This window comes from Oryzias latipes, chromosome 16, assembly GCF_053564925.1.
Source record: "Oryzias latipes strain Hd-rR chromosome 16, Olatipes_Hd-rR_3.1".
NCBI classification, from domain to species: domain Eukaryota; kingdom Metazoa; phylum Chordata; class Actinopteri; order Beloniformes; family Adrianichthyidae; genus Oryzias; species Oryzias latipes.
In genome coordinates, this window is record NC_136252.1 from 15884006 (window position 1) to 15911835 (window position 27830).

Here is a 27830-nt window from a genome sequence, read left to right on the forward strand (position 1 = left end):
TGTGGGTGGGAAGCAGTGATTTATGTGTATCTGGCTGTTATACATATGTGAGGTAATGGCTTTCTAGAAGGCACGCTCAGCATCTTATAATCAACTTCCTAAACCTTGTGGTTACTGATTGGAAGCTTACAAATAGCAGTCATAAATGAGAACAAAGAATGAATATCTCCTTCATTGTTTTAAAATGATGAGAAATGAACAGATCGTAAATGACAGCAGCTTGGAACTGTTTCAAATATAGGAAAGAAATGGTTTGATCCATTCCACTGAGTATCTTTAAAAGGGTGCTATAGAAGCAAAATACCATTAAGTAGCAATCAATAACATGGAAGCATGCTGCATGGTTACATGACAATAAAGTGTATTACATCTCCTCTACAAAGGTCAAGGGTCTTAAATGACATTGATTGTGGTTTGGCTGTAAAACTAGCAACAAAATCACCCAATAACCTTCAGAATAAAAACAACTTACATATTCTGGGGTTTTTTTATTATTTGAATTTATATGTATGTAATATGACCAAAACCAAATGACAAAACAAAATATAAAATTCCCTTCTTTTTTTTAAACACTTTTAACAATATTGTGTTAAAAATGTGTCCATTTTTGCCGGACTACATTCATCTCCACTGCTAGCTTTTATTGTTTTGTTTATATTTTAAACATATCTATTTAAAATATGTGTTCAATTTTAAATATAAGGAAGCCCAAGTAAAAAAAAAAAGATCTGACGTAGTTTCTAAAAGGGTCCTTTTTTACACGGTTTTTAAATGTGTATTAGTAAGTTACAAAAAGGAATTGATAAGCGTTTTAACAAAATGTTCGATATGAAAGGTGTTAGTGACAGTGAACTGTGAGCTTATATGGAAATGTTTGCATTTCCAACTGTAGGATCCGTGTTTGTATCTATACATAAAAAAATATATATATATAAATATAAGTTTGAGGTTGTACTAGCATGCATTTTTGCAGGGATTCCCAAAACAAAATAACTAGAGCAAGCAGATAGCATTAACTGGTCCTAAAGACCTACTCAAATCATCTATTAATCTATTTTAAAAGCATTCCCGGTGGTCTATGATTACAAGTTTTTAGCCATTATCAAAATAGTTGTGTTGTTTTCTAGGACATAGTTTCTGCAGAGCAACAGTAGTACATGAGAAATTCAACCGACCCCCACTTCCCATCATACATTTGTTTTCGCGCTCTCCCCCTAGCTTACATAGCTCCTTACACTCCCAACCTAACATTACTGGTGCAACAAAAATGGTGAGCAATCTCAGAGCTATCCAGCCGTACAGTTTTGAGCCAGATGCCAGCTCGGACGAGGAAAACAAAGACGTACATGGATCTAGTTGTCTAACAGTGGATGTATCAGAATGGAGCAGAGCAGCCAGTTGTACCTTTTACATCACACCTACAAGCTTTTTCGAACTGAATTTTTTTGTCTACACTTGATTCACAACAATTTGATTAAGAAATACCAGTACTCAGAAACGCCACTTTGAGCCTAATTTTCTTTATATATTGCTTCCATCGTCACAAGTCACAAATGTCACAAGAACATGTTAAAAACACCAAAAACATGATTTTCATTGAAGTGGGTCTGTAGGTGCTGTTAAAAGTCCATTTCACATAAATCAATGCAATTCAGAAAACTCAACATATCTGTATCTAACAATGAAAGAGGCCTTATGCAAAAAATATCTAAACCAATTAAATGTAGTCGTGACAGTGGCCGGACTACAGCATCTGAGTGTCAGCGTACTGAAAAGAGATGAACAGGAAAACTGGACTCAGAACAAAACAGGTTAAAAAACAGAACAAAACAAACCAAGACCACAGTGCTTCTGTGTGCTGAGGGAGCAGAATCAGTGCCAGAGATGCCAGCAGGGCCTTGACAAACTCCTCCATAAGCCTGAAAAGACACTGGACAGGAGCTGGAGACATTTGAGTCAGTGAGGGCATGAGGGCACTGAACAATCTGATCTCCATCAAGGAAAACTCATCCCACCCCCTCCGTGACATACCGAAGAGACAGAAGCTCATTCTCCGACACTCACACTCATCTCCACGAGCCTAAAGAACATTTCTGGAAAGTCCAACCTTTCACCGTTTCAAAGTCTGCGTTGGAGAGTGTGTCATCGCACTTGGCATGCACATGCTCTTTTGTGTCCAGCCCAAAAAAGTCACTGCCTTGATTTGACTTTGTAAACAGGAAGGACTTCCCACTGGAAAAGCACTGGGAGGATTTTTCACCTGATGCTATGGATATTTTACCAGATTCAACTTCCTACAATAAAAGTCGAATACAGCCTTCTTTGAAAAAACAAGGTTATTTTAATTATGTTAAACACAGTTCACAAGGTTGGGTCTGACTGTATTATACTGTAAAGTGTAAAGCACCGTGCTAGAACTACCGGTACTAAAACCCTCTACAAATGGTGAGCTGGAAGGTAAAAAAAAAACACAAGTTAGTGTTTTGTTTTTCTCCTTTCTGTTGAATAAGTGAGAGTCAACCGTCCATGCAGCTCAGCAGAGCAGCAACACTGCCCGTCTAGGCTTATGGTCTTTAACTTTGACCAACTGCCAATTAGGCTGCCCATGGATTTAACCGTGAGGTCTCGGCCTCATGAGGAGCAGAGCAGCCTGCATTTTGCAGAGCGCTCCACCCAAGCCTCAGATCTATAATTGAATGAAAGCCTGTTTGTCCCTCAAGTATGTCATTGCTTCTCCTTCTGGATCTCCTTCTCCATCCTTACTGTGCTGGGTTTACAGATACTTTGTTGACCTTGTGTTTGCTGCGCCTGACCCCATTTATCTAGTCTGCCTCTATTTTATTATCAACTATGTGTTCTCCTGCAGTTGCATTTCACAGCCCGCTAAAATCACAGCTCTCTTTAACAGGATGATGCAGGATTTTTGATTGTGCGTGCAAGTTGACACGAGGTCATTGTGTGGCTGTGGCCCTTAAAGCAGCCTCCACTGGCACAGGTCATTGGGTTCACTGTGGCCAATGAGTGATACAGCTCACTGTGGTGTCAACACTAGCGGTAGCATCATTACCACTGACTCTATTCTACTTTTAAGTTCCAGGAACACTCAATCCATAGTGTTGAAACCTAATGAAGCGTTTGCTTTTGTCGATTTTTCATTTTAGTGAGTTTTAGAGAGAAATTACTTTCTGAATGTCAATGAAATTACTATCTAAGGGTGTATTCAGACTGGGAACATTTTCTTAAAGTGAACCAGAGTTTGTTTCCCTCGATAATCTGGAACAAATTGTCAGTCTGAATACAACATAGCAAACCCTGGTCCAGAACCAGGGACTGCTCTTGGACCCATCTTTCAAGGTGGTCTCGGTCAGTTTCCAATTGGACTGAGCTCCGCCTAACTTTACTCAGTCTGAATAGGAGCAACTAAACCAAAACGGCCACACGAGCCGGCAATTACGAAGACATAAACAGAGTAGGAATGAAGCAACGATGAGACACAGCAACTCATTGAAATGTGGTGGGATGAATACAGGCTCACTAAAACAACTTTTAACGTGATACACTTTGATTCTCACACTGACAAACTATATGTAATAAACATTTATCAGCGTACCTCTGTAGCCGACGTCTCCTCAATAACTGCCTTGCAGCATGCCTCTGCCATACAAATACAAAGTAATGTACCTGACGTTGATACAGGCGTTCAAAATTGGTGAGCGAAATACAAAGTTTGAATCAGTGAACTATCCCAACAAGGATTGCAAAGTGTAAAACTTCCATTATTCTTTTTCTCACTGCTATACCCCGAACTCATAATTCCTGGCCAATGACTGAAGAGATCTTTAGTCACATGCTTTTGTTTACAAGCTTTGGTTCAGAACAGGATAGACAGTTTGTAGGCAGTCTAAATACAGATAAAACACAAGGTTCAGGACTCAATCCGGACCAAATTATGCAGATTCAGTCCGAAACCAACAGATTTTTCCAGTCTGAATACACCATAAAAAAAATTAAAGCTGATAGTTTGTGACTGTGTTAAACATAAAATTACAATGGTCACCAAATGAAGTGAGGTAAACGCAGAAAACACTTATAGTTCCAAAGGTAGTTGGACACACTAACGATGTCTGGGTAACGCCGTTGTATGGTGCCCCTTATTCTACACTCTAATTATTGGTAAGGTACTGGATCCTTCATCCGGGGTGAGTGAATGATACGCAAGTGCCTAGAAGATGCCCGCACACACTACTCTCTGATTGTCTAATTTCCTAACTTTCTAGCTGAACCAAAAGAGCCTCAAGGAGCGCGCACTTATCACATGAACAGCACTTGTGGACCCCTTGCAAAGACCGCAGGATTTAGGAGGGTCCGCATCTCACCTTCCTCACCTTTACTTAACCCTTGCGTTTCGCATGAACAGCATGTCCATAGTAGAAAATGGGCGTGGACATTTTCACTCTACAGGTTCAATGAGTAATCTATAACTACATCTACCATTTGCGTGCCCTGCACAGGTTTTCCCGTTTTTTACCCGCAGACATCCTCATATCCACCTGTAAGGGCAGTTGTGACTTAAGCTTAAGTAAAGACTCTTTCTGTCGAGGGGTAGTTTTGCCTCAAAATATAGCTTTGGTAAAAGTTGATATTTAATTTTAGTCCATCACATATCTGGTTGCTTTCATGACAATTGAGTTTCACCGCACAATTCTATGAAAGTAATGTGATTTTAGGGGCCGTGTAACTTCATTAAATCTCACTCAAGAGACTGAGTCTGAAACATTACCTTCTAAAGTACACTATTGTGGAAATGTTGTTGCTTTTTGAAGCTCTGGAAGAAAATTGTTTCAATATAATTAACAGGGCTTCGTGGAGAAATGCAATCCTCTGGACTGTTATGAAATTGTATGCTGCTTAATGTGTACGTTAGTTTACAAAATATATTGAGAAAAGCAAGCGCTATATCACTATATCGCTTTGTAAATGCATAAAAATGAATCGTATCTCAGAAATGATTATGAAACTTAACCGACAACAAATTCAAATTATACATTGAGTAAAAATATAAACACTTTTGCTCCCATTTGTCATGAGATGAACTCAATAATCACATTTTCTATTTATAAAATACCCTTTCCTCTCAAATATTGTTTGCAAACCTGTCTAAATCTGTGATAGTGAGCACCTGTCCTTTGCTGAGATAATCCATCCCACCTCACAGGTGTGCCATATCGAGGATCTGGTTGGAAAGGTGGTATGAGAAAAATGGTGGTCACAAACCGGTTTTCTGAGTCTCTAGACAATCCCCTAATAAAAGAAAACGGCACATTTCAGTGTGCTCTTTTGTTTTGGTCAGTCTAAGGCACGCCTGTGCCATTATCATGCTGTCTAATCAGTATCTTGATATGGCACACCTGTGAGGTGGCATGGGTTATCTCAGCAAAGCAGAAGTGCTCACTAATCACAGATTTCACCTGAACTTACACTGGTCTGTCTGCGGTGCAACTCCATTGCGTTGCGTGTCAGTTAGTTTGCATTGTCTCCGTTGCGTCTCCAGTCCGTCCCCACTCCCACCTGGCTCCCGGAGGAGTGATTTGTGCTGCTACCTCCATGTTTAGCACATCTCGCTCTTTTCGCTCATTCAGAATGTAAGCAATAAGGCCCTTTGCCCTCCCCTTTCTTGTAAAATGTATGTTTTGGGTCATAAATGGTGTTAGATTTTTCCAAAATTACACTTTCAGTTGCATGACAAAAATGGATGGGGTTGTATCAACCTGGAAATAGTTTTATTTTGAAAGATCGGAAGTAGAACTCCTGTTAAATGCCTGCGTTGTGGAGACGACGTAAACATTCTGATTAATGAACAATCTATTTTTTTGTGTCAACGCAACAGAGACGCACCGCAGAAGGTGTTAATCAGCCTTTAGACATATTTGTGAACAATATGTGAGAGAAATGGTTACTTTGTACATTAAGAAAAATGTTTCAGATCACTGAGTTCACCTCATGACAAACGGGAGCAAAAATAAAAGTGTTGAGTTTACTTTTGTTAAGTGGTAGGAAAGGCTCCAGTCCTAACACAGTTAAGTATATCCAAAACCAAATTTTAACTTTTAAATATCTTTTTGCAGGCAAAACTGATGTCAAAACATTTTTTCTACAAAAAAATTTGTGTTTTTTAGTTAGAAATCTAATTTTATTGTTACAAGCTGCAGTCAGGAATACCACTGGTCCTGCAAACCATCATCCTACAGACATGACATTTCACAGCTAGATATTTTACCCTCTAGGCTTCCAACAGGGATTCTTAAGTCTTTAGTCGCTAGCAGCCCTTTGTCTTGATTACACATAAGCCATTCTTCAAAGTTCACCGAGGTAGCTCTCTCAAGAATCAGGCGACTGTCTTTGATAACTCGCAGAGTTTTTCAGATTGGACTTGAAGTCATGGCATGAGCAACCCATGAGAGGGAGTGACTCAGCGGCTGAGCTGTGATCCTGGGCTCTGAGATAGAGCACCATCTGCTTCACGAAAATAATCAAGCAGCGAAGGACATCTCGTATTTTCTGAGGCCAAACGCTACCACCATCCATACAAGTTAATTAAACAGCAAAGCAGGCTCCAGAGCTAAGTAAACAGCTTTTTACCTGTTATATCCCAGCTTCCATTTGTACCAACCAGTTGTTAAGGTGGTACTTTTTTCTAAAATCAGCAATTGTTCATGAAATATCTATCATTATTAGTCTAAAGGGCGCACAACCTTCATATACAAAAGTACTTGGATTTAGCTGAAGTGAGAAGCTGTGTGCCAAGATGCCAATGTGTAACAAAGATGCAATTAGATGTTTTTTTAGTGAGATTTTGCACCTATAAAAAATAAGTACAACACCGATCCACATCTGAGATTTTATGATCCAGTAAAATATGTAGAGATAATGAATGGGGGAGGAGGTAAAAGATAAATAAAAAAGGTGACACCCCATGAAAGAATTCTGAAGTGGTCAATTAGTAAATCTGCTCAACTTTCCTGCTAGAACTCATGCTAAATGTATTCCAAATGTATTTTTAGGCTGAGAATGAAACAAGAATGCCTCCTAAGTGTGAGCCACATTTGGACTAATTGGATATGAGGTTCTAAGCCCATTGCTGCAATTTCCAACTGCATTGATTACAAACTGTTCAACAGTTTTTTTAAAAACAGTTTGGATGAACAACTTGTTTTTTCCACACTTTCTCCTCATAATAGCTTCTTATTAAAGTTTCCTGAGGGCATAACCTATTTCTGTCTGCATCATGAATACTGCATGAACTGCATTTGCTGCTGTATAAACACAGTCCAACTTCAATGTGAGCCAATTTTCCAGGTTGCTACAACACGGCTATAGGAAAATGGACTGGCTGGAGTCCACCTCAACAGTATGAAGGCCTCTGAAGATATTTTCTCTGCCATTTGATTGGAAGGAGCCATTTTTGGGGGAGTGTGGGGGGTATGCATGCCTGTGTTTACATCATAATTCAGGAGAAGAGCAAAGATTCATGATCACTCATTGGTGGCTGCAATGTTCTTGTTTGTGCATGTGCTCTATCAGAGTGGATGGTGAACAGCAGACGTCCAGGCACACCAGAAACAGCTAAGGGTGCAAAAGAACAGCTGCTGGTTCTGGTGTGCAGAAGCCCTGACAATGCACTTAGAGAACCACTCTGATGAAATGTGTGTTTTTTGGTGTTTTTAACATGTTCTTGTGGAAGTACATATAGAATACATACATATATAAAGAAAATTAAGCTTAAATTTGCATTTCTGAGTATTATTTTCTTCAAATGGCTGTGAATCAGAAGCAGACACAAAAAGGCCATTTCAAAAAGTTTGTAGGCTCCCAGCTCCGCTCTGTTCTGAAACATTCACTTGTAGATGAAAAGATCCATGTTAATGGTAGGTTGGGGTTGTGAGTGGCTGTAAGCTAGCAAGAGAGAGTGTAAACAGATAGGTGACAGGACGTGGGGGCGGGCTTGCTCCACTAATAGTCCTGCCCACAACTCAGGAAAAGAGCTACTTTGCAGAAACTGTCTTAGATCAGGGGTGTCAAACTCATTTTCACCGAGGGCCACATCAGCATAGTGGCTGTCCTCAAAGGGCCAGATAGAACTTAAACATGTAACTAAATGTCATTATTTATTAATTATAACTTGTGACATTTAAAGTTGTATAGAACACATCTTTGCTTGTTACTCTAGCATAAATCCTTTTAAATTTGGTTCTGACAGGTTACATGGACAGTGTTTAATTCCTAATGTTTAGTTCCCCAATCCGATATTTCAAGTCAGATTCCTCCTAGATATGAATAAATACACAACTATTTTTTATTTTTATTTTAAGAAATTAAAAACTTGTATGCTTTCGCGGGCCACATAAAATGACATGGCGGGCCACATTTGACTTTGACACATGTGTCTTAGAAGATGACACAGATGTTTAGATTTTGCTTAAAAACGGCATAATCCTGATTAAAAGACCACTGGGAACACTTTGAAAATAAATCAAAACATGATTGGAATGGGATTTTAAAAAGTACTGTCAAAAATACTTGTTTTGTGAGTTAACAAGTCAAGAACAGGGATGTCCAAGGTCCAGATTGTGGGCCAAATGTGCGCATTCAAATTTGTACGCGTGCAGATTCCTGTCATAAAATCAATACTCTACGGCCCCTAGCTCTTTCTAAATACCATGTGTACAATTTCTTAATTGTGATTGGATAACTTCTGTCATAAATCTTTGTGTGGCAAAACTGTCCCAGAACCCTTCTGTGACACTTTCTAGCTCATTTTTAAAAATAAACAAGATTTGTTTCTCTAATCAAAACCACAGTGGTCTGTATATCTGAATGAGCATTTAATAATGAATACAGTAATATATGTAACATTTCATGTGAACCCAGATTGATTGTTTCGGACCGGCATTTTCTTCTTTTTATTATTCCTCTTTAAATATGAAATTAACGGTATTTTTGGTCAAATTAAAAAAAAAAGTAAAAATTTTCTCTAATGCCTAACTCTGCTCATCTTTTGATCTGTTGTAAAATCTTTTCCCAGTGGTCTTTTACCTATGATTCTGCTGTTTTTAGCCAAAATTGATAAAAAAAACTGTAGTTTTCTAGGACATTGTTGTGGGCGGGACCGTTGGTACGAGTGAGCCTGCAACCTCTTCCCATCATCCATCTGTTAAAACTCTCTCCGGCTAACTTACAGCCTTGCACATCCCAAACTAACATTAGCGGGGCTACAAAAACGTCCTGAAATATCGGAGCTATGCAGCCGTACAGTTCGGAGCAAACGAAGACGCACATGGATCTAGTCGTCTACGAGTGGATCCATCAGAATAGAGTAAAGCAGGGAGCTTGTGGCTTCTACGTCACACCTACAAGCTTTTTCAAATGGCCTTTTTTTTTTTAACTACTACTGATTCACCATGATTCGAATAAAGAAATACGCAGAAATGCAATTGTAAGCCTCATTTTCTTTATAAATGTCCTCCGTCAAGAACATGTTAAACACCACAAACACAATAGAATAGGAGTGAGTCTTTACTTAGTTATTTGCATTTCATGATATTACAACGGCTGCAGGATGATGGGCTGGCCCTCATAAATTTCCACCTCACCAAATGTGGCCCCTTTTGATACATATATAAATAAATAAATAAACAAATAAATAAATAAATACCCCCCCCCCCCCCCCCCGTGCCTCTAAATGTAGCAGCAGGCCACAATGACCAACTGTCACGCTGTTGTGTTTTTGCAGGCCTCAGAGCCAGAGCACCGCCTCTCCAAAGAACGCCATTCTGATTTAGCCGCAAGCCGGAGAAATTCTACGGAGGCCCCATTTGTTTTGATGATGCAATTATATTGGAGGCCCGATGCGTGGCGTGCAACCTCTGACTTGTGTGCGTGCGTCCACGGCCTGTCCTCTTCACTCCTCTCCCCTCCTGTGGGTGGGTGCGCGTTTCAAAGGTCGCTCGTGTAAAAAAGAAACGGGTTTGTCTGATGATCCACGCAGTGGATTCGCGATGGAGACTGCGTGTATTGTCGAACCCCCCCACCCCCACGAGCTCGAGGAGGAGTGGAGCTGGAACGTTACCGTGATCATCCACTGGACCCTGTAGGTCCAGCTCTAATTTGGGACACAGTGTCAAAAAAAAAAAAGCTGAATAGTGGGGGTGGGTGGGTGTAACCGCACTGCTGTCATGATTTCAAAGGCTGCAGTGAGTGTGTCAGGTCAGTGATCGACTGAAGGCTAGTAAATAATCCGGGCGCGTGAGCATCCCTGCGTTCGGCGCGTCCGAGGGCGCAGCAGCCTGCGCATCATGGAAGCCGTCCACGACGTCGTTTCAGATACCTGGCAGCTGCGTGGAACGCGGAAATCTTTTCCTGGCTCGCCCCCCCACCCCCACGCACTCACCCACACACACACACCCCACGAACGACTTACCGGATTTGAAAAACGCCGCTATGTCTGCCGCGTCCTTCGCAGCCTCATCCAGACCCTCTCCTGCGCTCATCGCTGCGGTCGCTTTGGGCGGAAACAGCGACGGGAGGGGGGGGGGGGGGGTCCTCACAGGCTTCCGTTCAGCTGCATGCGCGATTTACCGACAAAGAAAGTCGCTCACAGAGGCGGATCCGGTCATATAATCTCTGCTCCCCTCACCAGGCGAGAGACCTTCTCCTCCATTTTGGCGGAGAAGGGAAAATCCTAGCGACCGATCGGCGGCGCTCCCGAGTCAGTAGGAACATGGGAGGAGGAGGAGGAGGAGGGAGGATAATGAGAGGAAGGCGGGGGTAAAAGAGGGGAGGAGAGCTGAGGAAAGAGGGCTATTCCGTTTCGAGGGGTGGGTGAGGGTGGAATATCCTGGGATTCCGTTGCGGGGAAGGGGGGGTGTTTGGTGCAATGTGCGCCACCCAATTTTTAAGCGTGCGCCACACAGCAGCTGCAGCCCACCACCCACCCAGAGCCACCCACCGGTGTCATATACTGCGGTGTGGATACGGGGCTGGATGGGGTCATTTTTGATGACCAGATGTTTCCACGCGCCAAACATTTCAACTCCTACTTGCTCCGAATTCTTACAGTAAGAAATTATTAGGAAGGATGAAATGAAGGTGAAAGAGAGTTTATAGCCTCTTCATCTCCCAGTGATGAAGATGATGCTACAGTATGAGGTCATTTGCCCCACAAACCTAACCCAGATCTCTTGTCCCAGTCTTTTGGTGAAGCTCGGTACTCTGCTGCCATCTAGCGGTTACTTTAGGAAACGCAAATGCAAGCGCAAATTCACTGTCATATTTTTGAGAAAAGAATTAACTACGGCCTGTAATTAATTAATCTATTTTTAAACTAACCCAATATTTTCTTCCTCATTTAAGGCTAATTATTCAAATTTATGACATTGTGGCCCAGTAAAGAATCAAAATATCATTTAAAAAGTGGCTTTATGACGTTTTTTTATTGTAAAAATTGACTTTCAACCTTTACTGTTACACCATCAAGGGGGATTATTTTCAATCTTGAACAATTACGAATAAAAACTAAACAAAACAAAAAACACATCAAAAACAGTAGGAACACTTTTTCTAAGCAATCAAAAAAATATTGACCACTAACTTTTTATTTACACCACAATACATTTGTCAACATCCCTGATTCCACAGTTTGTCACAACAGCAGGACAGTAGAAAAGATATGAAGGATTTAAGTCTCTTTTAACCTGTTTGATGAATTTTACCCTTTTTTTTTAGAATGGGATACAGTAGAAAGAGAAAGAGAGAAGAGAATAGATGTGGGAGGAGATGAAACATACGGAGGTGACACCTGAGGAATTGAAGATTTGAGACTTTTGTTTCTATGTTACTACTGGTCAAAAACTATCAGTATGGGCGGGCAGCGGCAGAAGGGGACAATTTTTCAGGCCGGGAGTTTGACAGCCAAGACCAGCCCATTTTTAGCCACATGAACAATTAAGCAAGAAGTTTGCACATTATACAACTATTTTTCATTATAGTAATGAAAATAATCATCAATAACAAACAAATGATTATAGTAAAAAAGTTGTGGTTGAACAGAAACATTTCACTGTATGATTATGTAAATCAAGGCTCAATTTAACTTTTTTTTTTACTTTGAAAAAAATAAATAAACATACATAATAACTCCAGGAGCTACAGCATAAGTAAACGCTTAAGAAGTGTGATAGTTTCTGCAACCTTATTTATTATTTTGTCCCAGTTAATGGACACGAGAATTTCTTTGTCTGTTGACCTGAGCATAAATGTCTCCAAATACTCTTGACTGAGCGTGCGACGTATCCTGTTTTTAGTGAACTTTAGGGTGGAGAAGCTTCTGTGACATGCAGCTATACCAGCTCAATAAATAGGTAGGTATCTGTGAAGATGATGTAATGTGTCAGTATATGGTAAACTCTTCAATGTTAAGAAAAGGGTATGAGATAAGGGAAATAACTCATAATAATCAGACAAAGATTTACAATTTTAAATACTGTCATTTTTACTTTGGCAGCGTTTTGGCCAGAGGAAAAAAAAATGTCATTGTGAATTTGTCTATTTGTATATTTGAATAATCTCAGAGTTTGTAGTTTTGTATCAATTCTTGTTCAAGTTGTGTTACCCTTATATATGTCCCTACTGTAAGACTGTGAATGAATTAACTCAAAGAAAGAAAAATCTAAAGCACATGGCAAATTTTCACCATGTGCTTTTTTGTACATCAGTCTTACCAAGAAATACTGCACAGCCGAAAAGGATTTTTAAAAAACTTATAAAATGGACTTAGTAATAAGTAACATCACTGCTAATGCTGTTTTTTTTTTTAATTACGGCTTTGATGTTACTGGTCGCTGATTTTTAGTTTTATTTTATTCTCCATTGAATCCATTTACTGCATGATTGGATCACACCTGGAACCTATGAAATCACAAGGATGGATCAAATAAAACCAAACAAATACATCACATCATATTTTGTATTTTAATTATTAAAATAGACTTTTTTTTTTACAAACATATAAACAATAGCAAGATATAGGCTATTTCTTCATGGGAGGGACTAAATGTACATTGCCGCTTTCGGTCCACAGCACCCTTTGGTCTCATTGAAAAATAGTAAAGAAGCATCATATGATAACAGTGACCCCAGAGGAGTAGGACGGAACTGAGCTTTTCCTGGACGAACCATCTCACAGATCTCTGATGGAGATAGACTCCCACTTTGTCAGCATTTCCAGACCCGTCTCATAGCCTTTGTCCCTCAGAGGTAAATATATTGGGACCTCTGTCCTCACTGTGTTATATCGGGTCATTTTGTGAACTTTCACCATTTAATGTACTTAATCATGATATAACCATGATGACGATGGTGCTGAAGAAGCCTGTACAGTGGAAGCCTGACAGGACATGCCACAGATCTTAGAAAGCTTATATTCACAAAATCTAAACAAAGAGGGTAGGTCGGACTCTTAGTTTAGTTCAGAAATGAGACTCAGAGCCCTGCAACAGAATGGTGGGGCATCCTAGTGTCACGGGGAGCAGATGAGGGAGTACCCAGGTGCAGAGAAGGAGAGGAGGCAGGAGGTTGCAGGGGAACGGGGGCTTTAATAAACAAAACTAAAGACACAAAACCAAAACCACTGCATACGGCAGGCTAGAAACTTGAAACACTAAACACTCGAAAGACTCGAAACAGGGAGAGCAGACTTACATACTCTGGACCAGCACAGGAGGAAGGGAATGACAAGACTTAAATACATACAGACAAACGAGACACAGGTGGAAACACTCAGGAAGGATGGGGACCAAAGTAAAACTCAAAACTAAAACAAACCAGGAAACACTACAAAATAAAACAGGAAGTTAAACTCAAAACATCACAGAACAAAAAGGAAACAAGGCACAAGGGCAAAGAAACAGAAACCGTAACACCTAGGACTACTAACACCTCTACAATGTGGAAAAAGTGGGGTCCAGAAACCTACGGAACCTTGCAGGGCCTCCTGCAGATGGAACTCAAACACAAATACAAACATAGGAACAATGGCGGACACACCCGGACTGTTACACTCTGGGATTTGTCTGGATTTGAAATAAAAACTTGTTATTGAGCATTAGTTTGTAACAATTCTAGACAACAAGACAATTATTTATATTCTTCTTATAAATCAATGTACAAACATTCTGAATGTGCACTTTAGTGCAAAAAGTAAGAATCAAATAAAACAACTGTTAAATAAAAGGAAATTCTCTGAAATAGACAGTACTAAACTATGTTCAGTTCATTTTGTTTACTTTGAATTAAAATGTAGAGGGCCAAACACAAACATAAAACTGATTCAGATTTTTTTTAACAAATTAACCTCAAAGTATTAGGTCCATATCGAACGTGAAACTACTAGATAAAATTTACCCCTTTTACATATTGAATATATGAATTAAGATCACCTAAAATTGCAATCAATGTCTATTTTAATTTGACCAAATTCAACTTTATGGTGTAATTGTTGCAATGCTGACCTCTCGTGGTGGAAAAAAGCACTGCATTGCTCGGGTACATTATACGCGTTTAAAGTTTATGAAGTTTTAAGTCCCATTATAGCGGGATATTATCATATATTATGTTGGTGAACTCAAGCAGGATTGTTTTAAACCTCTTTGTTCGTCTCAGAGAATTGGCCTGTATCCCGCACACGCGGCGGAGGAGCCGCTGCTGTCCCGTTGAGGATGACTGCAGATATGCTGACGAGGGAGGGCTTTATAAAGCTGCGCGTCGGGTTAGACATGAACAAGCACAGAAGACAGGAAATGCACGGATCTGGCTTTCTAAATAAAAGCTCAAATCATTCCTTTAAAAACAGGAAATGTGAATAATCTGCATTCAAACTTTTTTTTTATTTTTTTCATTTCGTTTTTTTTTTATATCTTAAAAAAATATTGGATTTTCTAAAGCTTAAATAGAACGGATGATAAGGAGTACTGTTGTCTCTGCACTTTACAAACCCATGGCTCTGTTCTGACTTCTGCTCTAACGGGGAACATCCTCTTAATAAGAGAAAACTCAACCACAAGAGGATGTTCAGTCAGTCAGAAACTTCTCCAGGTTTTCCTTCAACACCAACCCATACTGGAGATCCACACCTGCCTCCATCTGTGACCACCAACAATGACTACAGAGCGTTGGGAAGCAAATTCATTCAACTTCTAATTTTCCTTCGGGCATGAAATGAATTAAATATTTTTCATTTCTTTACAGTGCATCTTTCTGAGTCTAATGGTAGTTTAATAATCTGTTTCATGACTTATTTTAAATGGATTCTAGGATTGGGGTTTCATTTGGTTTTGACAGGTTCTATCTGGTCAGTTATAAAAATGAACAATAAACAAATAAATGAACGAACTTCGACTTAAGGACGCCACAACTTCATCTTACCTACATCATTTGTTCCAGATTTACCTAAAAGTATACACAAAGAAATCACAAACGATCACAAGTAAGAATAGTTGTTTCATAACCAAAAATATGTGACCAAAATATAAAATTAAAGTTTTGAAACATACTTTTCCTTTTGTTGGTGCTTCTTTTTCCTCGTCCAGATTCTTCCATGCTTTCCAAAGTAAAGCATCTAGTATAGAGTTAGATCTCTTCATAAGCCTTTCTCTAACTGCACCACTCAAAGGTTAACCTGTTTCATTCTACTCTATGTCAATAGTTTGCCATTGTTTTTGCTCTTCCTGTTAATAAATTACTTTCTAAAGTGAAGAGTTTCTAAAAATAAGAAGAGTTCATAAGAAGCATACCTTTCTTTGTCATAAACAAAGAAAGCAAAAAAGAGATTGTAATGATTTGATGTATTGGTTCATTTCAAGAAGACAATACAAAATGAAAGTCACACAAATAAAAGAAATGCAGTAAAGAAATTATGAAAAGTAACAAACAAAACGAAGAATAATTAATGTAAGAAAAAAAACAACTGTAATCACTCATACTCATAAATATAGATAAGAAAGAAAGAAAGAAAGAAAGAAAGAAAGAAAGAAAGAAAGAAAGAAAGAAAGAAAGAAAGAAAGAAAGAAAGAAAGAAAGAAAGAAAGAAAGAAAGAAAGAAAGAAAGAAAGAAAGAAAGAAAGAAAGAAAGAAAGAAAAGGAGAACTGACAAATATCCGTTTGGGAGCGCTTTTATTTTTTAAAGATTTTTCCGGAAGTTGTGTCTCTGTCTTTTTTGTTTTGACGGCGGCGCAGTAATTCAGACACAGCGTTATAAAGATTATGTGAACCGGGGAGGACAGCAAACTCAGTCCGTGGAAATGACTCAGTAAGGCTGTCGTTTATTCACTAAACGCTGTCCATTTCAAAGAACTAAAATGAACCAATAACTGTATTTAAAATGGCTTTTCGTCACGGACTGCGGGGCTTGTATTCCAGGTCACTGCGGACTGTTATCTGTGGCGCGCGCTGTCACTTGTTGAGTCTATGAGACGCTTTTGTCGCTTCTTCTGAAAACAAAAACAAACTTAACAGAAGTGTGTCGTTAGTAGTTATTTGTTTATTTTCTGTCCAGATGGTCATTTACTGTAATGGATTGTTGGTAAATGACACAGCAGTAGCGGATTCAGGGACCCCGCTGTTGGATTGCCACTTGTGCCTTTAGGAATCATCACAATGACGGAGTCTAAGCCTCCTACAGGGTAAGTAGAAACACAGCCTGTGTGGAATCCCATCTTTATATTATAGTCAGTTATGTTACAACTATATTTTGAGGAAAAACAAGCTTAGATTACTGGTAGAATTGTAGAATGTCTTTATGCTTCAGCTCTTCATGTAAATCAGGACACATGGCTGTTTTTGTACCAATAAAGATCATTATTATTAATTATTTTTTTAATAACTCACAAAGTCTCACCTATACCTGCAGGTCACAGTATGAATATTGTTCAGATTTATTCCACCAAACTATGTAGGGGGCCTAAGTTTGGGTCTCTGTGCCCGTCCCTGTGCCCGTCCCCAGCCTGGATAAAATACAGGGTTTTGTGTTGGGAAGAGCAACCGGCATAAAAATCTCTGCCAGGCCACCTGTGCAAATCCTTGAAAGGACAGGAAGTGACCAACATTTGTTCCGCCAAAACTGCAGCCACTTTATGTGCTGCTTGTAAAAAAATGTATCTTATAAACTGTAATTTTTTATTTTAGATTAAAGTCATGCAGATTGAGATATTTCATTAAAAAATTCTGTTGTTGATATGGTAAATGGCGTATACTTATTTAACGCTCTTCTACCCTCTTTCGAAGGCCCAAGGCGCTTTACAGTCACAGTCCCATTCACCAATGCACACACACATACATACACACATACACACACTGGTGGCGGCTCCGCTGCCAAACACTGGCGCCAATCTTCCACCAGAGGCAGTTTAATGTCTTGCCCAAGGACACTTCGACACATGAGCGTGCAAGGCCCATATGACCTCTGACCTTTAGTCCGACACTAGGTGCCGACATCCCTTTACTGTTCTGTAGTACACGTGTCTGGAGCGATCACATCACACCTAGCAAACTAAATTCAGTCGAATGTTGCATCTCAAAGGGCTTGATGGGAATCCCTCTGAATATAAACACATATACACAGCTGTTGAAAATCATAAAATAATCATTAAGAAAGAAGGAAAGAATCAAAAAAAGTGCTGTCGGACACACTTCAGTGGATATAAGTGAATAAAACATCGTATTAAATTAGAATAGAGATTTATTGATAAGGCAGGTTAAAAATGTAAGTTAGCCACATGAATGGGTCAAAGGTCAATACTGGGCACACTGTTGGACAGTGCTGCAGTTTTGGACTCCAATGTGTCTTTCTCTGTGCTTTTAGTGAGCTCTGTCCTCATTTGTGGCTCATAAATCTTATTATGGTTCTAGAAGTAAATGTGCATTTAATATTTGACAAAATGAAGATTAGTCCCACTTCACAGCATCACCATACAGCCTTTTGTGTAGCTGTTCTCACGGCCTGTAGACTTGCAGTCATTAAAATCAGAAAGCTATGTTGTTAAATTATAAAACAGCTATTATGGGTTACTCTATATACCTTACATAAAATGCACATGTTCTTTTTAGGTACAATTAAATGAAATCTTATGAAGGAATGCTGTTTTTAAGCAAAATTTTCATAAATTGTCTCTCATCAATGCATATCAAAGCAATGTTTTTTAAATGATGCCAATAAATGATCACTTATCGCTTAAATAGTCAAAGTATGACCAGGGTCTCTGGATGTATTCATTTTTCTTCAGTAAAATAAAGTTTAAGTTCCCCTCCGATCATCTTTTGATCTGTTTTAAAAGCTCAGTGTGTTTTTTTTAAAAATTATGATTATTCTGTTTTTAGCCCAAATAAAAAAAACCTTTGTCATTTTCTAGGACATAGTTTTTGCAGAGCGTCAAGAGTTCATTAGAAATTTGTTTTTGAGTTATGGGCGGGACCTTTGGCGATTATTCCGTGGGAACAATTACTATTTTGTGGGAACAAATCATGGTAATGTAATCCTTATTCGTGTGAACGATTTAATCGTGTTGTTTACCCATGTCAGGTCTCGGGCTCCGTAGCTTCTGTTTCACAACAATTTGAAGAAATAGATACTCAGAAATGCAGTTTTAAGCTTATTGTTCTTTTATTTTTATATATTTTTATTTTATATTTATTGTAGTTTTAAGCATAATGTATATGTCCTACATAATCTGAAAAATGCCACAAGAACATGTCAAAAACATATTTTTTACCAGATTGTGTCTTTAAGGCAGACTTCTTTCTTTATACAGGGGATTTCAAGCACCAGTTATTGTCATTTTTTTCTGTTTTAGAGAACAGGAACAAGACTGCATCACTTTTCTGTTACTAAAGTTAGGATGTTGACTGTTTTAAAAAGATATCCCTATGTTCTCTACTGAGATGTGTCATTATAGGGTTTTCATCATCATAGTTATGCACTCAAATCTAATTGTTGCTGAGTTTGTCAGACCCAAACATAGCATTGACATGAAGGGTCTCAAACCTTATAGCCATAAAACAGCCAATTCAGTGAGCATAAGTCAGTGCTGGGCGTTCCTCCGCTCTGCTAGGTGTGGAATCTGATAAGAAGCAGTTCTGAGGATGTGAGCTAAGGCTGAATGGTTTTTCATCAGATTTTTTACGATCTTTTAAACTTTAAACTTCTAACAACCATCTCTAGCCAAGCAGATAACCCTTAAAGTTGTTTCGACCTGCCCTGTAAGAGATTGTTTTCTCCACCTCAGTTGCCACGGCCACATCTTTTGTGTTCCGCTTTCTCCTTCGTCATCACACAGGCTATAACTACTTTACTACGTAGCACCATACTAATGAAACAAGATTCATAAAACCATGGTAAGTCCCAAACATCTCTTTCGGCAGCTTCAATGAAACAAGAAATGCGCTACTTTTGTTCTTGGGTGCGGACATTTGAGAAGTTAGTGCTTTACTGTGTGTTTGCCAGTATTTTTTTTATGCCTTTTATTGTCTCCTTAGGATGTGGAGGAATGATCAAAGAGCTAATGAAATCTAAGTTCTTTGACCTAAGAATCTTTAGAAAAGCAAGTGTTTCTTTGTCTTCAAAGACAGAATCATCTCAAAAGAGCAAAATGACATTTAAATTATTCCGAACCTTGACCTTGAAAAAAACGGTTTAAGGTGTGCAAGTAGTTTGGTACCAACAAGATGTCTATTGTTCAGTAGTTGTTTTTAACACGTGGTTGTTTTCTTTGCTGACCTTTCCTTTTATAAGTAGCAGATGCTGAATACTGAGTCAACAGATGCAGCAAGAACAATGTAAAGTTGTGAAGTACAGTTGTGGATTAGGACATATGAGTGTTTAATTACCACTTCCATGACCCTGGTGTCTGACCTGCAGAGGCATGCGCATGGTTGCTCCTATTTGGCGTTAATAAAGTTTATTTTAGTATTGGCATACTGCTGGATCCATATGAAAATACTTAGAAGGCGCTGAAGAGTCAAATCATGTTTAGATTTTAAAATCTGTTTATGCACAAAAAAAGTGTTAAAAGGAAAGATGGAAAGTTAAACAAGTTTGCAACGGTATACATGTTTTAGGATATGTTCACAACACCCTCAACAACGTCCACTTCCAATAAAAAGTCTATGTAAACTTGGATTTTGGGTTTACACGTTCAAAACTCTCAGGTTCTTGCATAGATACGCACGTTTCTACAACTGTTTGTACACAACGTGGACTCGAGTTTAAGTAACCATTTTAATTCACAGAAGTCCCAACTGTTTGAAAATGATCATAGAGGAGAACTTTATTATCATAGTTTGTTCCTGGCCAGAATTATGTGACACCAAGTGTTTCATATATCGGAATGGAGCTGTGAAAAAAAAAGCCTGGAGCAAAATTCGTGAGATTTGCACCGCTTTGACTTTTCACACCAACCACCTTCTAACTGTAGGTTAACTGTTAGAAGATGCGCTGGAAAACACTAGAAGAAGAAGAAGAAGAAGCCACTTCTGGCTTGTCAAGTATGAACACCACAGGCTATACTCATGTTCACATGTCACATCCTCAGTTTTTCTGTAGCTTTACAATTAAAGGAAAGGCATTCCTTTTTAATTCATTCTGCTGCACAGACAACTATTTTAATTAGTCCACCAATGTTTTTTTTTCTCTGCATGTCTGGACCTAGCGTGCGTATGTGTGTTTTGTGACAGTCTAACTTTGTGTTCACATGTGTGCTGAATAAGATTGCCTTGTGCTAAATCTGATTAACGGTGTTTTGGTGCATTTCAGGATGCACGAGCTGCCATACGGAAAGAATTCTCAGGAAGAATAGTCGTGCACAGTTTGTCACTTATTATCTGTAATGTATAGCTCATAGAATGATTTCACTAAACTACCAGTTTACTGGAGATTTAGGCCCTTTGTGCTGTCTTTTCCATCACAAAAAAGAATATTAAACATAATCATGTGATTTTATTTTATGACATGACTTTTTTACAAGTTATGATGGCTAGAACAATAGGACAACAGACATGGGGCCATTTGGGCTGAAACTTAGTACATTTTCTGTTTCTAGATTCAACAGTATAGTCAAAAAGTACAAAATAAAAGTTTATTTGTAGCACACAAACACCAACTATCTTGTTTTGTCCTGCAGACAGTGTGACTGTTACATGGTTCCATATTTTGCTTTTCAGTGTCTCTGGTCTTATTACTTGTTTTGAATGTGTTTAGTTTAAAAATAGCAAATTCCCAGTTGTGTGCATTTCAGGACTGACAAACAACTAACTGTTTGGCACCCGCCCAGAGTTAATTACTGGCTGGCTAAAGAACTCTGTCTCTGTGCTCTTGTGCAGCTGTAATAGCTATCCAATCAGATGAGACCTTAGTGTTGCAGGTTCGTCCATTTGAACCGTTCCCATCAATTAAAATGTCTGTTTGGTTCAAAGTTTTAATTTTCTGTTTCATCAAAAACCTGGCTCTCCTGTGATGCTCAGGCTTGAGTCACAACTGCCCTTGCGATGGATACGGGCTGTCTGCAGGGGAACAATTGGCTAGTCTGAATGGAGCATGCAGAATATCAAGGTCGTAAACCGCTCAGTAAACCCGTAGAGTGAAAATATTCATGCCCATTTTCATATGAGCATGCTGCAGGCAACAGGTTGTAGTGAACACTTATACAACATGCAAGGGGTAAGGTAAGGAAAGGTAAAGTAGGTGAGATGCAGGTGTGTCACATGGATTTTTTATTTTGTCCAGTCGTCCTGACTGTTAGAAATTTGGAAGTCAGACAATCTGAGTGTAGTTTGTATCCTAAGGCTGTCCTAGGGGCACTTACATTATAATCCACCCTATCTCTAAGGGAGCTGGGCGTTCCCTTAGAGATAGGGTGAGAAGCTCGGTCACCCGCAGATAGCTCGGAATAAAGCCGCTTCTCCTCCACATCGAAAGGAGCCAGTTGAGGTGACTCGGGCATCTAGTCCGGATGCCTCCTGGACGCCTCCCTGGGGAGGTGTCCCGGGCATGTCCCACTGGGGGGAGGCCCCGGGGAAGACCCAGGACACGCTGGAGACACTGCGTCTCTCGGCTGGCCTTGGAACGGCTCTGGGTCCCCCAGAGGAACTGGTCCCGGATGAGTGGAGGAAGATGGATGGATAGTAAGGGGCCAGTACTCCCTATATCCCTTAGATACTTCATGATACACTCAACATACACACAACAATTGTACACTCCATTTTCATGAAGTCTCTTAAAGACCCACTCTGATGAAAATGGCGTTTTTGGTGTTTTTAACATGTTTTTGTGACATTTTTCTGATGATGGAGGACACGTATGATGGTTGGGTAATGAGGGCAGGCTTTGGCCGAATCTGAAATCTTCCCCTACCCCTATGGCTTCACCCTACCCCTCCAATTGTAGGGGCATTTAGAGGGGTAGGGATGCTCAGAATAGTTTTTTTTAAGGGCTAACCCTCGCGGCGAAGGGATGCCGAAACCTTCCTTCGCGCTATGCCACGGAGGAGAAGGGCTTTTCTTCACGTGGGTGTGTACTGATGCACAGAAGTTTACATTTAAATGTAAGTAATGACTTTTTGTTTTAGCATTACCTTTTTAAAGTTGTTAACCGATGTTGACATGCATTTCTGAGCGCTAGCAGCTCCGCTTTAATGCAAATATTGATGACATCATCAAGTGGGAGTAACCTCCTATTTTGGAGAAACCATTTTTCCATTACTCTCCGTTTGGAGGGCTAATTGTAGGGATAGGAAGAAACCATAGGGATAGGGGAAGAATTTGCATTTGTCCTTACTCTGCGCCAACAGTCTCGCCCACAATGCAAAAGCAAATAGGCAATTTTCTTTCTTTTTTGTTCTTTATTTTTTTTACTTGTCTCCGAAGCAGTAGCGTTAGCCAGGGCCCCTCAAAACCAGCATAGTATTGCAGATAGTGGAAATCCGCCCGCCAGGCAGTCCAGCAGGACACCCGGACCAGGGCTAGCAGGACCGCCCCATGGTCCCCCAACGCCAAAGAGCAGGGAGGCATAGGAGCACGGACAGTGCAGGCCCCAACCCAGCCAGGAGGATAGCCCTCAAGGCAAATTTCTGATGATCTTTTGCAGTTCTGCAGAATCTATGTCCTAGAAAACGACAAAGGTTTTTAGATTTTGCCTTAAAAAAGTATAATCATAACTAAAAGACCCTTGGGGAGTGGGACTTAATTTTAGCATTTTTAGGAATTGACCACAGACTGTCTGAACACAAACAATCAAAAGCAAACAGTATAACCTTATGTGCTTTTATGTATCTGTTGGATCAGTAGATTAGAAAATGTAGAAGAAGTTATTCTCTTTAGAACCAATAATTATCAAACATATACTAACTTCCATCTGTCCATTTTATATACCTGCTTATTCATGTTCAGGGTCAGGTGGTGGCTGGAATCAACTGTTCGAGGCAAGGTGGGGTACATCCTAGACAAATCGCCAGTCCATTGCACGGACAAAAAGTAACCGACTACTAAAAACCACAACTTTTATCAGGGATTAGGATGAATGTTGTAAATATTTGAAGTTTATTTTCAGCCTAGTATCTGGATGATTCATCTTGTCGTGTTGTGTGAAGTTGCAGTAGGAGTGGTGATGGGAAAATTCATTCTAAAGATACGTAGAGCTCCATATAAAACATGCTCCACTGTATTTATAGACTAATTCTCTCCCTCTGCCTTGTTGCATTATCAGGCCTTTTATGATTAGCCTACCTCTGTATCTGCTTAGCAAAAATCCAAAGCTAATTTTATTAATAACAAAGAGGCGGTTATAAATGATTACTTTGTGAAATATTTGTATTAGAATGTAGCTTTCTGTTTTATGCAGCTGCTACGGGCCACAGGGTTTTATTTGTGGAAGCCTGCTGTCATATACTGGTCTGTGTGGAATGCAGGCTTGTCAAAGACTAGCGCAGATGGGCTGCATGTGTCTCTGGAAGCGTTAGCTAGATGGATGTCTGAGACACTCAAGTGACACAGACGACAGGGATTCTTAAAATGTAATCAGTGAACTTATTTTAAGCATTAATTATAACTTTGATCTCAATTATTAAAAGTTCATAGCATAGCTTAATGAAATGCAAATTAATTCTATTTTAAAAGCAAGAAACCGAGAAACTTTGGTTTTAACTTTTTGATGCTTTTTTCTATTTTTCTGTTTGTTAAAAAACTTTTTCGCTTGCATGTTATGGCAACAACTTCAGTAGCAAGTTTTCTTTCTTTTTCTCTCTTCTCAAAGTTCTCACTAATTAAAACCTCTAAGGGAATAGAAAACAGACCGTCCCTCCACCTCTTCCGTTCTGGTGTTGGACTCCACCCACTTCCACATCGTTCTTCTTCATTGACTTCATCTGTAGAAACTTTGTCCCATCAGCAGTCACCCATAGTTTTCCAGGTTTTTCTGTCCCTCTTTCTGTTGTCCTTCATCTTGTTTGCCTCCTAAAACCTCTCTTGAATGCACTTCTAAGACAGATTTCATTAAAATTGAAGTATTATTACATGACTGTGTTAGCAACAGAGGACATATAATCTGTTTTAATGTCGATAACAGCAAAAGTACCAACACTAAAGAGTGAGTTTGTAGTTTAGTCCTGTTGACTTGGTTGGAAATAGGTGGGCAATGGAAGTGGAGCAAACAACTTAGATATATTACTCAGATAAAACAGCTCTTTGTTTTGGGGCAATATTTCCTAAAATGAGCTGACTAAAAAAAACAAAAAAAAAACAAGACATTTTCTTATTTTGTCATAAATTATACTTCTCTATATTCAAACTGAGATGTTATTGTTTCTAGTCCATTTGGTAATTTACAGAACATAATTCACTTACTTTTCATGGTTTACTTTAAGTCTTCAGTCAGCTGGACTGTCCATTTGCATTCCTACTATAGAGAACTGCACCATGGTTCACTTGCAAGTGAACTGAGACACACATTTTTACATGGACTGGAGTTAACTTTCTCAGTCCACAGTAGAAGTAAAATGGCCCGATATGTCATTCATAGGATTATAATGTGCTAATTCAATGACATTAAATGTATTTCAAGGTGCCTATTCACAACGGTGATTGTCTTATGGTACTAAGCAAAAAAGCAAGAAACAGGAACTGAGTTTAATTTGTTATTGTTTATTACTTTTCTTTAAGGTTTAGTTTTAACCAATACCATTGATTGACAGAATAAAATCAATTATTTTCATTTTGATCTCTGCACTGAGCAAACAATGGGCAAAGATTGTTGTGTATGTAGTCCATCTGGTGTCATCTTGACTACAGGATATATGCATGACAGCATCAGCAGCTAAAAGTAACTGCTCCAATCAAAATAGAAGACTTAACTTGGATCCTTGTTTAAAATAAATTGTTAACATATTCCATCAGTGTAGGAAATGTGCAACCACGAGAGCCAGTAGACTCAGTAAGATTTGCTCCAACATCAACCATGCCTCCAGAGAAGAACCGCAATGAGACCTGGCCTGGATGCCTACTGCTTTAAGTACCACAGGCAGTGAGATAGCCAAACATAATCGTGGACCTGTTCTTAGCAATAGAAATACAATAAATTAAGACAAAGAGTTTATAAAGAGGGAAATGTCAGATTTTAAAGATTAGCAGTACATTATTTGTGCTACTTTACAGAAATCTCATGATATCAAATTTTAAATGCAGATAATTTATATTTTTTGACTAGTCCCATCTTATCCAACACTGTCCTGGTCTCTGTTTAAGACCTGCATTTCTACCAGATTTTGTAGTATGTCAAAACAGTTGACTGTGATGGGACAACTTATTTTTGACCAAGTTTCTGTATGTATTTGTTCAGAAAAGCTGTCACAAGGGACGTTAGATTGTTTTATTTTTGCTGTTTTGGGGGAAGTTGGCTTTGTGTTTTGCCTGTAGGGAAACTTTTATTTGTTCTGGTCATGTCTGATGTGTTACTGTTGCCTCGTGCCTCTTTGTCACAGTCCACAAGTGGACAACATGACTGCATGTGTCAAGAGGGTTCAAGAGTGGGGCCTGGGGAAGATTGCAGATAGGGTGGAGTGCTTTTTCTTTTAAATGGACACTGGAAAGTTTAATTTTGGTACATAAAATACAGTGTCTCCTTTAGAGTTAGACTGCATTTAACTGAATGATCAGAAGATTAATTTTTAATATATTTGTTGTGAAAGATTTTTCAAAGTATGGAGAATCTTGTTTGTTCTTGTTGTGTACTGAAAAGTTAGCAAACTTTACCTAACTTTGGATACTTGATAAATAAAACAAAAGCAATAAAAACATCTTATCTAGACTTTGTCGTTCCGGTTCAGTTCTGTGCCTTGTGGCCACTCGTCCATTGTGTGAGTGCTTCCAACATTCACAGCTGTTGCTAAAATGAGCTCCCTTCTGCAGTCAAGTGTTGTAAATAGAGGTTGCCGTGGGGACACCATGGCACCATAGGAGTATGCAGGGAGGAAAACAGGGGCGGTGTTTGTGTGTGAGGGGTAACTGCTTGCCCACGATGTTGGAGAGCAGAAATGTTTTTTTTTTTTTGTTTAGTTTTGGTGTCTTGGACATAGACAGTCTTAGCCAACCTGTAATGAATATTTCCTGGGTCTAAGAAGAGGCATCTAGAAAACTGCTGTGAGAGGAACCTGCGAGGTCCACAGAAAAGCTCTGCTATTCAAAGCAGGTCCTATTGTGGGACGCCCAAATCACAGTCCAGCTGCAAACCTGAAAAAACACAAAGCTGCAAATAAATTCCATAAATTATGCTTCATTTTTTAGAATCTTTTTCCTACATATACTGAACTGTTAAAAAAAAACATTTTTTTAACTTTTACTTTGTAAATCTCGGGCCCAATCTGTCAATATAAGAACTTGTCTATGTCAATGCTAAGGCACATTTATGAATCCACTCTTGAATGGATAAAACACCCCTAACAATTATAGGTTTAGGGGGTCTGCATCCTTTAAGAGTAAAAGAGCCATTTGGTTTTACAGACCAAAATCTACTGAGAGCCACTAAGTCCCACCTCTAACCCTTTTAGACAGATACATTTTATTTATGTTTTTGTTGCCATTTAGCTTTTCATTCATAAAATGAAGCAATTATTTAAAATAATTGAATTATATCAGTGTTATATTTTCCTATTCTAACTTCTTTCACTTTTGTCAGCAGCTCAAGAAGTTCCTTTCAAAATAAAATACATCCTATGCCAAATTAGATCCTCCTGTTGCAGCAGATTTATTTGTATTAAAAAATGCAAGAAAGTCAAGCATTGCATTTTCTGTAATTTTGACTTTAGTGTACTGTCATCCTTTTACTATCAAATATAAGCAAGACAACTTTAAGAATCAGATTAAAAGAAAAAACTTTTACATAAATCTAAATGCAAATACATTCATAAAGAATTTTGCTGCTGAACAGCAACCCTGACCCTCGGTTTCAGACCCCTATATAGAGGGTCGATTACTTTCACTGTAGAGGGGCAATTTTGGGGTTTTTTATTTAAAAGTTTTGGAAATCAATGTCTTTATATTGACTTTTTAAATATATTCAAAATGATCTGAAGTTTTGACAGAAATGAAAAAAGTAAAACTCACAGGTCCAAATATTTTTTACAGAACTGTCATTTGTGCTAATGTTCTCAAGTTACATAAAAATGGCTTCCCTAGCTATAGCGGTAAACAAATGTTATTTGTGTTGTTCATTCTAACATCAATGCAGTTTTTTCTTGATG

At 39.0% G+C, this 27830-nt stretch overlaps 2 protein-coding genes across 13 annotated transcripts in view; one reads left to right on the plus strand and one right to left on the minus strand.

The window, feature by feature from the left end:
* Positions 1–10809, minus strand: part of triob (trio Rho guanine nucleotide exchange factor b) — a 103581-nt gene extending 92772 nt beyond the window's left edge. For all 3 annotated transcript variants that reach the window (XR_013648325.1, XM_023964294.2, XM_023964295.2), the window contains exon 1: positions 10478–10809. Coding sequence is in view for 2 of the 3 variants with exons in the window: in XM_023964294.2 (XP_023820062.1) it covers positions 10478–10547 (70 nt within the window). In the remaining variant the exon portion in view is untranslated. The remainder of the gene's footprint in view (positions 1–10477) is intronic.
* Positions 1–27830, plus strand: part of cobl (cordon-bleu WH2 repeat protein) — a 72774-nt gene that overhangs the window by 3168 nt on the left and 41776 nt on the right. For 6 of the 10 annotated variants that reach the window (XM_011485032.4, XM_011485036.4, XM_011485037.4 and 3 more), the window contains exons 1-2: positions 16263–16360; positions 16607–16733. The exons of 1 other annotated variant lie outside the window; for it this stretch is intronic. In XM_011485032.4, coding sequence (XP_011483334.1) covers positions 16708–16733 — 26 coding nt within the window. In that variant the 5' untranslated portion in view covers positions 16263–16360; positions 16607–16707. Of the gene's footprint in view, positions 1–16262; positions 16361–16606; positions 16734–19218; positions 19441–27830 lie in introns of those variants that run through there. 3 more of the 10 variants (XM_078933349.1, XM_078933351.1, XM_078933347.1) reach the window with 2 other exon arrangements.